Source organism: Hydra vulgaris, chromosome 09 (assembly GCF_038396675.1).
Source record: "Hydra vulgaris chromosome 09, alternate assembly HydraT2T_AEP".
In the NCBI taxonomy this organism is placed as follows: Eukaryota; Metazoa; Cnidaria; class Hydrozoa; order Anthoathecata; family Hydridae; genus Hydra; species Hydra vulgaris.
Window position 1 is genome coordinate 33,884,809 of NC_088928.1, and position 17,377 is coordinate 33,902,185.

Here is a 17,377-nt window from a genome sequence, read left to right on the forward strand (position 1 = left end):
CGCCATTATAACACGCATTGCTTTTTGGATCGCCTGGGAGCAAACAAACTTATTAAATATATAATTCTATGCGAAAATTCAGCGATTATTGCATTAGTCTAGATAATTATTTTTATTTATTTGTTTGAATATGGTTTTTATTTCAGTAGATTTGTCAAAGTGGAAAGTAGATGACTTAAAATGTATTTATTATCAAGAGGTGTCCCGCTTAGTTCATGAAGTGCCCAAAAAGCACTTTTGATAGAAAAAGTTTAAAAAGCTTTAAACCTACCATTGTTACCTACCACTGATAGCCGTTTCAATGAAATGGATAACAGTCAAAGAAGGAAGTTAGTTGTTGACAATATTCTACATCTTCCATTTCCTGAAGATTTTAAAAGTAAGAGATAAAACCATTTCAAAATACTTTTCAATGCCTTCTTGTTTTATAGTAAGAAGTAATGAAAATTTTGCAATCAAACTTAATCACCCTTATTAAACCGAAGTTAAGCACCAAATATTTGTTACAGGTGCCAATTATTGTGACTTTGAAATTTACTTACCCAAAGAATCTTGTACATTTCGTATTGCTAAGGATCCAAATTTCTTTTTAAGTGCTTACCAAAATTAGTTACATATTTTAACAATGTTATGCTTCCATATTTATATGACATAGATTTTGTGAGAACCACTTACACCTGCAGTAAAGTCATCCAAAACTTGTTTCACAAGTTGAAAAGGTAGAAAAGCAAAATACATTAAAATTAAAATAATTAACAGATAATTACAAAATGCTACCTAAAGACTATATAAAATCAATACATATACATAATCAAATAAAATAAAAAATCAAACATGAATATGTATACACACACACACACACACACACACACACACACACACACACACACACACACACACACACACACACACACACACACACACACCCAGCCCCGTGTGTGTGTCTGTATATATATATATATATATATATATATATATATATATATATATATATATATCGTCGTTGGCCAGGTAATATCTCACTTGTGTAAAAAGCAAAATTTTACAGGAGACTGAAAAAACTATATATTTCAATGAAATGAGGTTTTAAAAGTAAGAGTAAAAATCAAATAACTAAAAAATTATAATATAATTTGTTTGTTATTTGTTTTTTTATCTTACTTTTTAAACAAGTAAAAAACAAATAACTAACAAATTATAATATAATTTGTTAGTTATTTGTTTTTTACTCTTACTTTTAAAACAAGTAAAAAACAAATAACTAACAAATTATAATATAATTTGTTAGTTATTTGTTTTTTACTCTTACTTTTAAAACCTCATTTCATTGAAATATATAGTTTTTTCAGTCTCCTGTAAAATTTTGCTTTTTACACAAGTGAGATATTACCTGGCCAACGACGATATATATATATATTTATTATTTTGATTTCTTAATTTTTCTTTTGCTTTTTTATTAAAAATAGGAAAAAAAATTTCAGTTTTGAATGCAGTAGTATATAAATAATTTTCAGTTTATTTTGGCTGCCTCATTTTTTCTTTCGGTCGATAAAATGAATTAAAAAGAAATAGCTTTTTTACGTAATTACGTGAAATAACTGTTCTTCGGTTACTTACTGAACATTAGTTCAATTAGTAACTTTTAAAATAATAAAAATAATTATTACAATAACTTTATGCGGTAGTGGTGTAGTGGTAGAGCGCTCGCATCGTAAGCGAGAGGTTACGAGTTCGATCCCCACCATGTCCCTGGTAGTACCACACTCAACTTGTTTCTCCGCGCAGCGGCTTAAATATAATATAGGATTTTTTAAATTATGTTTACTGTAATTATCTCTATAATTATCTTTAATTTAAAAGGCACCTTAAAATCGCCTCAAAAATTATTAACCTTTAGTAAAAGTTAAATGAACAGATTTGCTAATATTTAAATCACAATTTTTAAATTAAAATAAATAGTAAACACATTTATTAAATGCTTATGTTTTTTGTTCAAATAGTTATTCGAATACAAGACATAAAACTATTTTGTTAATTTTACAAATATTGCGTGATTTAATATATGTAAATAAATTATGTAATGTAAATATTATTTAAAATTTTTTAAAGTATTTAAAAATGTTATTACTGATTATTTAAAACATTAATAAATACTAAAATTAAATATACTAAATTATAGTTAATAAATGTTAAAATACTTTAAACAATTTTATTATTTTTTAAGTCTTATTTTAAATCAATTCCTCATCCTAGGATAAAACTAAACAAGATAAACACCAACAATTAAAATCAAAATTGAAAAAATGATGATTAAAATCATTGTCGCAGCACCGGTTTTAACAAAGGGAAAGAGGAGGAGAGAGATAGAGATGGGGAGGGGGTTAAACTCAAAACATCACCCCACCCCAAAGTTGCTGAAAAAAAAGCGATATCCCCAAATAAACTCTAGGTTCTTCACTGATATATATATATATATATATATATATATATATATATATATATATATATATATATATATATATATATATATATATATATATATATATATATATATATAAAATAAGTAAATGAAAAGAACAAAATAAAAATATGTGGTAATATATAAAATAAATAGAATAGAAAATTATATATATATATATATATATATATATATATATATATATATATATATATATATATATATGTATATATATATATATATATATATATATATATATATATATATATATATATATATATATATATATATTATGTTCGTCTATTCTACAAATAGAGTGGTCAATGTTTTTAATAGGTTCATCAGTAGGTTCATCAGGAAGTATATATACGAAAGTGGTCTGAAAAGTTTGCAACCTAACAAAGATAAAAGACATTTTTTCAAAATTTTATTTTTTATTTTTCAACATAATCCACACTTTTCCCAGCAATGCTCCCATCTCTGTAACCTGTCCAAATAGTACTCGGCAATTTTCTCTGCAAAATAATAGTTCACAAAGGTGATTGCCTCTTCATTTGATGAAAATCTCTGACCTCCGAGCGCAATTTTTAAATGAGGGAACAAAAAGAATCTGCTTGGGGCCAGATCTGGTGAGTAAGGCAGATGGTCAAGCAGTTCAAACTGTAATTCATGGATTTTTGCCATGGCAACTGCTGAGGTGTGAGACGGTGCGTTGTCTTGGTGAAATAGGGTTTTCTTTTTCTGCAAATGTGGCCATTTTTCCGCAAGTTGTTCCTTTAGCTTGTCAAGCAATGATGCATATTATGCTCCTGTAATGGTTTAAGATAATCAATTAAAATAACTCCACAACTATCCCAAAAAACAGTTGCCATCACTTTCCCAGCCAAAAAAACAGTTTTTTCTTTTTTTGGAGCCAGTTCCCCATTTGCAACCCACTGTTTGGACTGTATTTTTGTTTCGGGCGTATAATGGTGTATCCAAGTTTCATCTACAGTAATTAATTGTTGCCAAAACTCAAATTTATTGCACCTAAACAGCGCCAACAGCGTTGGAAATGTTCATTCAAACACATTTTTGATCTAACGTGAGCAAATGCAGCACCCAACACGCGGACAGCTTTCTTATGCCTAAATTTTCATGTAATATATGACTAACACGTTCTTTTAATATGTTCATAACATCTACTATCTCTCTCACTTTAATTCGGCATTCGTCTAGCACCATTTGGTGAATTTTGGCGATGTTTTCATCGGTAGTTGCAGTTTTTGGGCGTCCTGAACGTTCATCGTCTCCCAAACTCTGATGGCCACATTTGAATTCAGCTGCCCAAAATTTCTTTAGTAAATGATGGTGCAGAGTCCCCATACACAGAATCCATCTCATCTTTGATTTGCATAGGTGTATTGCCTTTCAATAACAAATATTTAATGACGGCTCGACACTCGATTTTGTCCATTTTCACAAAATTACTCGCATTAACTCACTCAAACAACTATTACATAACAACTGCACGTTCAAAATGGCTGAAACTTTGGTGAATAACTATCAACATATGAACAAACAAAATTCACTTGTTTTTATTTATGACTGCTGCCATCTTCATGTTGCGTCGAGGTCGGAAACTTTTCAGACTATATATATATATGTGTGTGTGTGTGTGTATATATATATATATATATATATATATATATATATATATATATATATATATATATATATTTATATATATATATATATATATATATATTTATATATATATATATATATATATATATATATATATATTTCATACGAGAAACAGAATAGAAATAAAATAAATTTAAAAAATAGAAATATATATAAAAAATAAATGAAATAAAATAAAGAAATAAAAATAAAATAATTGAAAAAAAAAAATACTAAATTTATACGCTTTTTGCTTCTTCTACTAAATGATGGAAGGTAATTAAAAATTCAAAGTATTTTTATAAACATTTTCATGTTTGATTTTTTAAAATCTAATTCACTACCAACAAGGATGTAAGTAACCACTATTTCAGTTAAGAGTTAGGGTAAAGTTAAAGAGCAAGAAAGTGGTTGAATGAAGGCTGTGTGAGGAAAAAAACTAGACAAATAAAAGTTTTTAGAGCATGAAGGAATAGATACAGTAAAATTATCTGTTTACTGATATGGATACTGATGCTGTAATAACACTATTTCTATAATTAAACCAAGGGACTTTGCTGAATGCAAGTCATGCATAATTAAAAAAAGATTTGGTTCATGCAACAATAGTATTATAGTATATATAAGAAGAGAAAGGACATCATTGGAAAAACTAGCCCAAATGTGACAACAGTATTCCATACAGGGGCAATTAAGAAATTTGTAGGAATCAGGAGTAAGAAAATGGTGAGCATTTTATGAATGATAACCTTAGCCGAGTTTTAATGAATGATAATCTTAGCCGAGTTTTAATGAATGATAACCTTAGCCGAGTTTTAATGAATGATAACCTTAGCCGAGTTTTAATGAATGATAACCTTAGCCGATGCTAACTTTGCAATTGTTTGTTTTTAAGGTTTCCACGAGAGGTGGTTACAAAAAAAGAGTTCAAGAAGATGTAAAATAGAAGACTCAGTAGGAGTGTAATCATTCATCAATATAGGAATATCAACAACAGTGATAATTATTAGTAATGCACTATTATGTATAGATATTTATTTATTTTTTAATGTCAGTTTACATCTGATTATTTACTAAATTAAAATTCTTTACTTGGCACAATATCTTTATTTCGTTGTTTTTTTTTAAGATACAAACTTTGACATTGTTAAACTTTTATATACCAACTTTTTGACAATTTATTGTAATAATATATAAAATAAAAATATCACATGCAGGAACTTCTGGATAGGGAATTCAGATGTCTGCAAAAAAAAAAAAAAAAAAGAACTATCAGGGAATTAGGGTTGAATTTAGGAAAAATCAAGGTAACCTTAGGGGAAATGGCTGCAATCGGCTAGACATTTATCAGTTTTATATTTTATACATAATGTGGGCAGATTGTTTTATGACCTATATTTTTATTTGCAATAGCAAGGTGTTTTTCTAAAAAAATTAATGTGAAAAAATTAAGGTGTTTTTCTAAAAAAATTAATGTAAAATAAAGTGCTTTATTTCTGAAGTTGAATTTTTGTTACTACAAATTAAATCAGGGAAACAGGTAAAGCTCAGAAAAATCAGACACTCTGACATCGTATGCGCCCTCAGCACTATGCAAGTGCAATCGCAGTGTGACCTGAACTTTTAAGGGTACCCTAAGTATTAAAAAAGTACTAGTACTAGAAACTACAAAATGTTTTAGTGTTTGCAAGATTTTAAGTTATTGGGATGAATAGTGACAGATCCAAGGTATATACGGTACAGGGCCAATGACACGGGTTTTGAAGTGGGAGGGGGGTCTTAATTTCCCATTATTAAAAAGAACATAGTTATATATGTTTAATCATTTCTTGCAATGATTATGCAATGTTTTTTTTTAAATAAGTAATTATACAAAATTTAAAATTAGGCGAAGACAGTGTAGTCAGATTTAAGCCTCCCAGTGGCTACTGGTATAATAGTAGCACTATCATCACACCAAAGGACTTTTTTATCATTTTACAACTGTCTCTACTAATTTTTTTAAATTAGGTAACCAAAACGAAATAATAACTTTCTATAAATTATGTAGAATACACATATGAAGGACTAGATATCTATGTGAAAGTCTAGATTGTCAAAACTATTTGATGACAAATGTTTTAAATGGTTATTTTTTTAAAATCCATAATAAATTATGCTTTTTTTAATACCAAGTTTGACCTATTTAAAAGAAAAAAATTATTTGGGGTAACAAAGTGAAGCTATATATATATATATATATATATATATATATATATATATATATATAGATATAGATATAGATATAGATATAGATATAGATATAGATATATATATATATATATATATATATATATATATATATATATATATATATATATATATATGTATATGGAACTCTTATATGTTGTCAGAAAATTTTTTTCTATATTTTGTTGACAAAAAGAAAAAATTAAAATGCAAGACCGGAATTTTTTTTTTTAAATAATTGATAGACTGCCTTCCCCAACCAAACCCTCAGTCGATGTAGTAGCACTCCCTTGCAGGTCAGGCTAAAAGATAGTAGATGTAGCAGCACTCCGTTGCAAGTCAGGCTATTTGTCAGTCGATATAGCAGCACTCCCTTGCGAGTCAGGCTATTTGTCAGTCGATGTAGCAGCACTCCCTTGCAAGTCAGGCTATAAGATAGTCGATGTAGCAACACTCCGCGCAAGATTTACAGTAAAAAAAAAAAAACATTTTATTAAAAAAAATTAAAAATAAAAACATTTTATTAACAAAAATTAAAATAAAAACATTGTTTATATTGTTAAAAATATTCAGAATGTTTTTAAAAGCATTCTGGTCAATTAAATTTGCGTTTTTGTGGTTTTTTTAAAAAACGATTAATTTGTAAGTAAATTAATGGTTTTAACTTTCTGACAACACGCAAATGTTGGACGAAAGTCAAAAGTAATTAAAAATGACGTATATGTTGGCGTAAGAATCATTTTTTTCCTTTCGCTCTTCCCAAATGCAACAAACTATATATATATATATATATATATATATATATATATATATATATATATATATATATATATATATATATATATATATATATATATATATATATATATATATGTATATATATATACGTAAATTATGTTAGTGTATTTTACAAATAGTGCTAAATGTTCTTAAAGAAAAGAGCAATGATGAATTAGTAAAAAACACTTATCTAACTTTTTTCTTCAACTTGAAGTTTCACCAATGCTGGATCATCAGGAAGAGTCCGGACTTATCATCAGGAAGAATCAGGACTCTTCCTAATGATCCAGCAATGGTGAAACTTCAAGTTGAAGAAAAAAGTTAGATAAGTGTTTTTTACTAATTTAATTTATATTTATATATATATATATATATATATATATATATATATATAATTAAAATTACTTTCTTGCTTTAGATAATATTTACAATAAATAAAAAACTGTACCATGAAACTTAAAAAAAGGTGAAAGTTGACACGCCCTAATAACCCTGACAATCATATAAATATTCTTTAAAATGTGGAAACTTTTAAGTTAGATACTCGGGCAAATAAGCAAAAATAACAAAAAGTAATGTTTGTTAAATAATATTTATAAAAAGTAATAAAATTGTACATTGTATTGATGTCAAATCCTATTGATGTCAAATGCTAAATTTGGAATTTGACTTCAGCTGTCAAATGGTAGATGGTGAGAACAAGAGCAAAATTAGTCAAATGCATATTAGATATTTGGCATTCAATATCTAATCTTGTTCTTACTTCTGCAATCTGGCATTTGACTGTTGATTTTGTCCAAAAAATGTGTGGGGTGTATTTTATCATGTGCTACACACTTGCAATGATACACTTCAGAGGAGAACACCACTGGATATTTGACACCTTATCATGTTTGCATACCTATAATGACTATAGTAGATATATAAATAAATCAATGTGACTATAACCTGAAGATTAAAGCTTATTTTGACTGTAAATCTGCAGTTTTTTAAAATGAATGATATTTAATTGTGCAAGCAAAGATATTAAAATGCGAATAGTAAAAAATTAACTAAACTCCATAAAATAGTACAATAATAACCAAAAATTTAGGAGCAAAATCAAGGTCAGAACTTGGCACCTCCAGACCGTTTTCAAGACCCGCTTGAGGGGGGCAGGTAAACACTGTTCTGTTTTTAGAAAAAATGAACAGTGTTTTTAGAAAAAATGAACAGTTGTTGAGTGATGACCAGAATTTCGCATGCTGCATAGATATTAAAATGCCAATATAAATAAAAAATTTACCAAATTTCTTAAAATAGCACAATAACCAAAAATTTAAGGTCAGAACTTGACACCCCAGACCATTTTTGGGACCTGCCCAAGGGGAGCAACCGACCTCTGTTCCTTTTTGAGAAAAAATGAATAGTGGTTGGTTGCCTCTCTCAAACCAGTCTTGAAAAGGGTCTGGGGAGTGCCAAGTGATGACCTGGATTTCGCATGCTGCATAAATATTAAAATGCCGATATAATTAAAAAGTTAATCAAATTCTATAAGATAGCACAATAATAACCAACAATTGTAGAGCAAACACAACAGTATTTAAAATCCAGGTCAGACCCCTTGACCGTTTTTGGGACCCTTGGGGCTATTGACTACTGTCCTTTTTTTCAGAAAAAATGAACAGGGTTGGTTGCCACTCTCAAACAACCAGGATTTTGCAGGCTGCACACGGTACAACTAGTTCAAAAAACACCATTCAAAAATAACAAAAATAACCAAGAACAACAATTTATACTGCTGTTGCTTCTACTAGAGGTGATGTGAAGTTAACGATGGCAATAGCAATTATCCATATATCATCTATTAGAGGGACTAATGTAATCGGCAGAGTATTTTTTAGAAGTCGAAATTCTTTCAGCTTTCCAATGACACGTTCGATCTGTATTCTTGCACGTGCCATGCACTTGCAATGATACACTTCAGAGGGTGTAAACTGTTGCTCACAACATAAAAATGGTGGAATTACAGATTTTACCTGCCTTGATAGAAATAAATCTTGAACATTAAAACCTTTATCAAAAAGTGCAATAAAACTAGGTGTGAATCTTCTTGCAATATTGCAATCTTCTGTGATAAAACAATCTGAGGAAGATCCAGAGTAACCATTAGAAACAAAAGTGATAGAACCACCTTTAGTACAAAATGTAAGTTTTTTTAATGTATTTCTACTTTTATAAGAACTATATGTTTGATATTGAGCTTTAGCATTGGCAGATTTTTGAATAGTTCGATCAGTGCAGTCACCAATACCGTCAACACAAACAAAATCTTTAATAAAATGAGGATGTGTAAAACTTAATGTTTCTTCTGGAGTAGGCCAATATGTTAATGGTTCAAGTTCTTGGACTAATAAAGTTATAAATATAGTTAAAATCCTAGACGCGTGACTTACTGAAATTTTAAAGCAATATGTTAAATCTTGTAAAGGTGAGTCAAATTGAATACACATTAAAGTAAGTAAAACTTCATCTTCAACAAAAAGCTGTTGTGTTGGACCAGGTTTCCTTCTACTTGAAGGTTTACTAGTAGGACTTAATTGATATTGCTTTGGTTCAAATGAACATTTATGATCCATAAAGTAATTTTTTTATGTTTAGCTTGAACACGACTAACAATATATAAATATTTTCAGTTGGACACCCAGTATATAATTTTATGGCTTTGGGTAAAGAAAGCACTGCCTCCCATGTTAATCTTTTATGACTACTTTGTTTATAAAGTGTTGTTGGTGTTAGATAAGTTCCTGGCATGTTAGTAATTAAATTGAGTTGTTGTGGAGAAAGTTGCTTATCAGATGATGTTGATGATAGACATGGAGGAAATATTGACAGAGAAGACTGTTGGGTAATATTGTTATTGTTACTGCTACTAATAGTGGTACAGGTACTTAAAAAGTGTGAATTTTTTTGTTTTTTAAAAACTTTAATAGGTGTATATTGAGGCATTGGTAATTTTATTTTATTTTGAGGAGGAGATATTTTGTATCCTTTCAAATATAACCTTGGATGAGGGGATAGCTCAGTTGGCTTCCCATATTCAAAATGATTTGCACATACTTTTGTATTCTTATTTACAGCATATAGCTTTTTTTTTTTGTTAAAGGGTCGACTATTTCTCTGTTAATAATTTTACTCCATGTGGAAAAATATTTCTCTTTACAAGTAAAAAATTTTAATTCGCTTAAACTAAATATTTTCCAAATATGGTCTTTCAAAACATGACTTATCTTTGTATCAACGATCGTTGTTACAACTAAAAACTGCACAGTGATCATTTTTACCCATTACAAAAAAGTGTTGCAAATGAAAAAAAAATATTTGTAAACCAAATAGATAATAATGGTCAACTTTTAAAAAACTAATTATAAAACTGCAGGATGTTTACGAATTTAACTTTTGTTTGCTCCCAGGCAATCCCAAAATGCAATGCGTAGTTTTAGTGATGTAATTATCTGGGAAAAGGTCTATTGCTGACTTTTATCCACAAAAGTATAACAACTGCCGACCAAAATCCACAAAATATATAAGAACATCTCCTGACCTAAATCCACAAAATATATTAAAACAACTGTTGAACTAAATCCACAAGGTATTCAAAAAACAATTGATAAAAAAACAGTTATTTAGATATATAATATATAAAAATATATATATATATAATTATATCATATATATTATATATATATATTTATTTATTTATTTATATATATATATATATATATATATATATATATATATATATATATATATATATATATATATATTTATGTGTGTCTGAGGAAGGGGGGGGGCAATTCCATTTTTAACTTACATTACACACAACAACTTTATCAAATGTTTGACTATTTAAACTGTAACTTAAATTTTTGACTATTTTGTACGAAAGCTGTCTGAAGAATAAAATAAGCTAAAAATTTTTGAATCTGGCCAAGCTTATTACTGAAAATGCCATTTACTTTACGCAGGAAATAAGCTAGAAAAGTTGATTCAACTTTTAGGTCAAATTTCTGTGAATCAGTAAAGCAGATTGTATTGGAAATTTTCACAATATGTTGAGACTTCTATACCAATTAAAAAAATATTAAAATATTCATCAGAGGTGACCGGCTAAAAAAAATAAACTTGTTTTTTTAATACTATATATTTAACATACGTTAAAGAGCAATAATTTTTGTGGATTTATATCTTGGAACAAAAGAATTGCAAAAGTATTAAACACATTCATCAAAAGTAATTGACAAAGGCAATTTTATAAAAACTGGTGGCACTCTTCCTGAGTGATTTTTCATAACATTTATAAAAGTTATCAAATCAAAAATAGTTTTTTTCCACAAGACCAAGACCAACTTTAAAAAGTTACTTTAGTACAACTTTATTATTACTTATTAAGTCATTTAAATCTTTTATTTTGTCAAAAATTTTACTTACACTTGTTATGTTTACGAACATATACCCTTATTTTCATTAGGTCGAATTTTTAAAATACTGCAAAGTATTTACATTTAAATCTTTTATCAGGAAATTTTATCATCACAGTTTATCAGGAAGAGGGTGTGCAGGTGTAGGTGGTCGTTTGTAACAGGAGGAAAGGGGTTAAAAATTGACAAATATAGGGTGATGTACTTTATGGACGACCCCCTTAATTGCATTTACAAACAATTTGTTTACTAAAATAAAAATATTAATCAAATACAAATTACGTAAAAATGTAATTGTTCATTTTGTATGCAACAAAAACTTTACAAAAAAGCCCCAGAACTTTAGTAAATCCAAGTTTACTAAAGTTCTAGTTTTAACTTATGTTACATGAAAATTGCAAAAGTTTTTGTTATTTTCTTGAAGTATATATATTTTGGAAAGTATAAAATCTAACCAACAACAAACTAAACATGTTTGCTCCATTTTCACACTGCATTACTTCGGTTGTGCAAATAAATTCATGGTTAAAATAACATTTTACAATCATACAATTTACTTTTTTTATGGTGCAATAATGTGTAAACCCCTAACTTCCAGAAGCATAAAAATGACTTAAATTGATTTTAGTACTAAAGGTATATTTTAGATAAACTTTCATGCATCTACATCAATATTCATTTGCTAAAAGTGGCACAAAAAAAAAACTGCTTGCCTTAACCAAACCCTCAGTCGATGCAGCAGCACTTCCTTGAAGCAGTAGGCTATAAGATAGTTGATGTAGTAGCACTTCCTTGTAGCGGCAGGCTATAAAAACAATTGCCAACCTTAAGTCCATAATATATGAAAAAAGTTGTAAAAACTAAATCGGCAAATTATATTTTAGTGAAATTGCTGGCCTGAACCCATAAAATATGTTAAAATAGTTCCTAACTTAAATCGTTAGAATGTTGAATTAACTTAGTTTTTGAAAAAAAGTACTTAGTGCTATTTAGAAAAACGCTCTTAAAAGAAAGAAAAGATTTTTTAGCATATTTGAGGTTTAATATGACTAATTAGTGGTAATTCTTGCAAGTTAGATTGCTAAACTTGTTTTCTTGTGGAAAAAAAAAGATATTCTCGCTTAAATAATTTTTCTAATTAGTAGATTTCATGGGCATGTAGTAGATTTCATTAGTAGATTTCATGGGCATTTTTCTAATTAGTAGATTTCATGGGTTTTTTGATGTTTTAGATATGAAACTTTCAAACATTTTGTGCAAATTCTAAACTTAAGTAACTTAATCCTTAAATTAACTGTTTTTGAAAAAAATTGCTGTGGTTTGAGCCTGGGAACTAAAATACCTGAAAGAATTTGACCGCTTACCTCAAATATGAGGGTTGTAAGCTAAATATCTATAAGCTAAATAAAAAACAATTTTTTGCCATCTTATAATAAATTTTAATTTCTTTTTTCATTGACAGATTTCAAATTTCATTGTATAAACTTTTAGTGTTTAAAAGTTATGATCATGTAAAACTTACAACCCCTCATGATTGCAACATAACTTTAGTTATGGTCAGAACTTTAAATTGTCAATCATCAAAACTTTTTAATAATAGAAAATTGTCCGATGAAATTTAAAGTCTATCAATGAATTTAAATTAAGCATAAGATAGTAAAAATTAATTTTTTCATTAACTCTCTCTGGTCACATTTGGCAGAGGAGTGCAATTTTTTTGGGTGTTATTGTTCCCAGGCTCCAATCAATATTATTTTTGCAAAACATTCTAATTTTTAAAAATGTATTCTAAAAATATTACAAGCTTAGTTAATGGTAAGTCTATTTATTTAAAAATACTAGATACTTATGTACAGTATAAGTCAGAAAAGTAAAAACTACAGATTTTTGTTAGATACAAGAATTTAAACAAGAAGATAAACAGAAGTGACACCTAGTGGCAGCCAGATTTATAAAATTGTTAAACTGAACATATATAAGCTTTAAAACAGTGGATATAAAACCAGGATGCGGCAAAAAAATCTATATTTAGTCATTTAAAAATAAAATTTATATAACAAAATATATTAATAAATAATAACTTTTAATATGCAAATAATAGAGTAACAATATTTTTTAAAAATGCAATATTAAGGTAAATATTGTTAATTACTAGGGGTACACCTATGTATTGGCATGTGCCTGCCGATGCATCGATCATTTAGCCAATGCATCAGTATCAGCATTGGTCTTGTTAACCATCAGCCGATGCCAATTGTTTTAAAAATCCAATAAAAAAGTTTTTTTTTATTTTTGTGTTTCTATATTGTATGCAAAAGTATAGTTATTCCATAAAAGAAAATGCATGAATAAGCCTAAGTTATTATGTATATATATCTGGATCCACTTAATCTTCAAATATTTTTTGAACCGTTTTTATCAGGAGCCTTCATTAGAAATTAACTATTCGAACTTTATTCATAGAAATTTGCAATCATTTTGTTGTAGCACTAGCAGATTGGTTTTGAGTCATTATAGATCTTAGCATTGTCTTGACTAGAAAAAGGTTACTAAATGACCGCTCTTTTTCAGTAATGGAAACTGGAATCATGTCAAAAATGTAATTTCATTTAGTTTCTTTTTATAATATAAGAGAGCAATTACATGACTTATGGATCCAAACTATACAAAGAGATAAGTTTAAAGTCAATAAATGTAAATATAATGTAAAATGTAAAAAAAAAAATTCTGCCAGATGCTTCTCTTCTTGATATTTTTATTTTGCAAAGTTTACAAATTGTTTTGAACATTTATTTTTATCTATATCAAAAGGCTTTTTTGATTTTTATTAGAGTATTTTGATTTTTGATAAGAAAAGCAACTAAGCATTAAGCAAACTTAAGCAAATAAGCAAGCATCAAAATTGACTATTAACATTATATTTGAAAAAAAAATCTTATCTATGAATAAAGAGTAAAAAAAAATGAATGGCCAAAAAAGAAAAGAGTTGAAAATTGAATTTATTACCACTGCCAATGCATCAGTATATGTCTGTACCAATCGGCATTGGCTAAAAGTTCATCAGCATCAGTGCACCCCTATTTATTACCATAGATTTTATAAACAATATTTTTATTTTTATAATTTTTTTTTTAATTTACATACTTCAATAACATTTGTCTATTCACATTTAAGTCTAAATAATCACTTCTATATTGTTTTATAAAATCTATTTAATGGTTTAAAGCCATTATTCAAAAATCTGACTTGAGTTTTTATACTTTTGTTACTGTCTCACCCAGTTGTTCAGTCACTGACCCACTCACATGTCCAGTCACTGACCCACTGTGAACTGTAGTTGCTCCTTGGCTCTGATGAAGAGAACATAGTAAAAAAAAAATTAAAGGATTTCCTAGTCTGTAAGAAAACCTTCTGGGTGAGTGACCAGCTCAAGCCATAATGTCTGTTTTAGATATTTCACTGCATATATGCTTGTTTACCACAAGCAAAATTCTATTTATAACTATGGTGTTGTAGCTTGTTTTTTTTTAATTTTATTTTGAATGGAAGTTTAATTTATTTTTAATAGCTCATCCCATTAGCATTACAAAAAGCAATTAGTGAAAACGTAATGTTCAGAGAAGGACTTCCTATTGATTTTTCTTCATTTGTTGGCGTTTCAAATTCAGAAAAGGTGAAATTTTAAAATCAAATATTTATAAATAAAACTACTATTTATAAATAAATTATAATAACCCAAATATAGTTAAAGAACAGTTGAAAATATATCCCTAATGTTAGAGGGGTAAGGAATTAACGAATTTTGAATTATTGAATTTTATCTAGCACATATTTTTTGTCCATTCTAGAAATGTCCTGAGCGAGATACTTTTGTAAAAACAGTTAAAAAACTCATGGAGAAGCTTATTGATTATGTTGAAATTGATGAAGCAGGCGATGAGGTAGTTTTTTGTAAACACTTAAGTTTTTTATTTTATAACACTAAAATTTCAAAATGATTGAAAATATAATTTAAGAATACAAATAACAAAATATATTTATATATTTTTTTTTAATTATAATTTTCAAGTTGGTTAAGGTATTTAAATTAAAATTTAATTATTTTGTAAAGTTTAATTTTGTAAAATTACATTGTTTTGGTTTTTAATTAAATATTCAGTTTAAATGTGTAATATACAGCTTAAATGTGCAATTTTTGTTACCAAAAGAGTCTTTAAATTTTTTTAACATAGTAAAAAGTTAATTTTTTAATTATTTATTAAAGTTTCATTAAATATATTATATATATAAGGTATTCATAATTTTTATTTAAATCGTTTCGTACAGTTTGTTTTTTTACTAATATTTTGTGCATATTTCTTTTGTTTTAGGCATTTTCATAACAACTGTGTCTTTTTTCATTACAACTCTATTTTTTTTTCTAGACTAGGGATTAATAATTATATATTTAATAAAAAAAAAAAAATTTTTTTATTACAAAATTTTTTCTAGTTTTGACTTTCCTCTTTTATGAAAAATCATGAACATGCTAAAATATTCTTGAAAATAATTTAAAGATTGAAAAAATAAATTGAAAAAAATCAATATTAATAAAAAAACTAATTGTAAAGGAAAAAATATATCTAACCTCATTTAAAATATCAACAGATGATGCACCAAGGTGACTGAGGTCATTGACAACACGCAAAATACCAACACCATCACCTGCTAATAATTTTTGTAAAATGCTGTAAATTTTTTTGATAATTAAAAAAGTAAAAATAAGAATCTCACTGTCTAAAAAATCTAAAAATAAACTCCAGTTTTTTTAATTTATATTTCTAGTTTTTTCTTAATTTATAAAACTCATTTTCTTATTATAATTTCTGTTATCGATTTTTTTAAATTATTTGATGAATTTTATCACTTTTTTAATAAATGTTCAGATAAGAAATCAAACATGTAAATGCTCAGATAAGAAATATAAAATTTTATTTTTATATATTTAACATCGCTTAAATTACTAATGTATAGTAATGTTTTATCAGATATGGAAAAACAATGCAAAATTTAATAGTTTCAAAAAAAATTTAATATTAACAGGTTTAGGGCAAAATGCGCTAAAAGTTTCATTTTCAATTTAAAACAAAGCATAATAATATTATTTATTTAAAAGAGACAAGGAACAATATAATTTTTTAAATAGCTTAAGGAACAAAGGATTCAAAGTGAACTAATGTGGATTGTTATCAGCTGGATAATGAATAAACCAATAATTAAAAGCTAGTAACAGAATAAACCAATCATTAAAAGCTGGTAATGGAATAACCAATCAAAAATAACAATTTTATAAACAAAAAGAACTTTTTTTAAAAAAAGATGATACTTTTTTACTTAAAAAACATCAAAATAATTTACAAATAATTTCTTCTCTCTACTGATAAATGCACCTCCTGCGTAATTTCCTAACTCCAGGAAGGTATGGAAGCTTTTAATTTCTTCATGTTGGTTCCAAGTCAAGTCTTATTCTACTCCATGGTTTTCATCTTCTTGTGCAGCTGCGTTATGTGATCGTAATTATTTTTTTCATCTTTTTCAAAAGAACAACTCTATTGAGAACTAATGTCCGTTCATTATTTCAAGAAATCAGTGTAAAAAGGTGCTTCTGATGCTAATCTCCATTCTCAGTTTACTAAATCTAAATAACTTATACCAGAAGTTAGGTTCTATAGACTTTTGAAAAATATTCAACATTATTATTAACAAAAAGGTAAGTTTAACATACAATCTTTATTTCTTATGGCTA

General features: G+C 27.3%; 1 protein-coding gene across 2 annotated transcripts in view; it reads left to right on the forward strand.

The window, feature by feature from the left end:
• The window catches only part of LOC100209380 (ribosomal oxygenase 1), a 120,448-nt gene that overhangs the window by 44,450 nt on the left and 58,621 nt on the right, over positions 1-17,377 (forward strand). Inside the window, exons 9-10 of one of the 2 annotated variants that reach the window (XM_065805461.1) lie at positions 15,161-15,265; positions 15,441-15,533. The exons of the other annotated variant lie outside the window; for it this stretch is intronic. Of the exons in view, the coding sequence (XP_065661533.1) occupies positions 15,161-15,265; positions 15,441-15,533 (198 nt within the window). The remainder of the gene's footprint in view (positions 1-15,160; positions 15,266-15,440; positions 15,534-17,377) is intronic. 2 annotated transcript variants of the gene reach the window in all.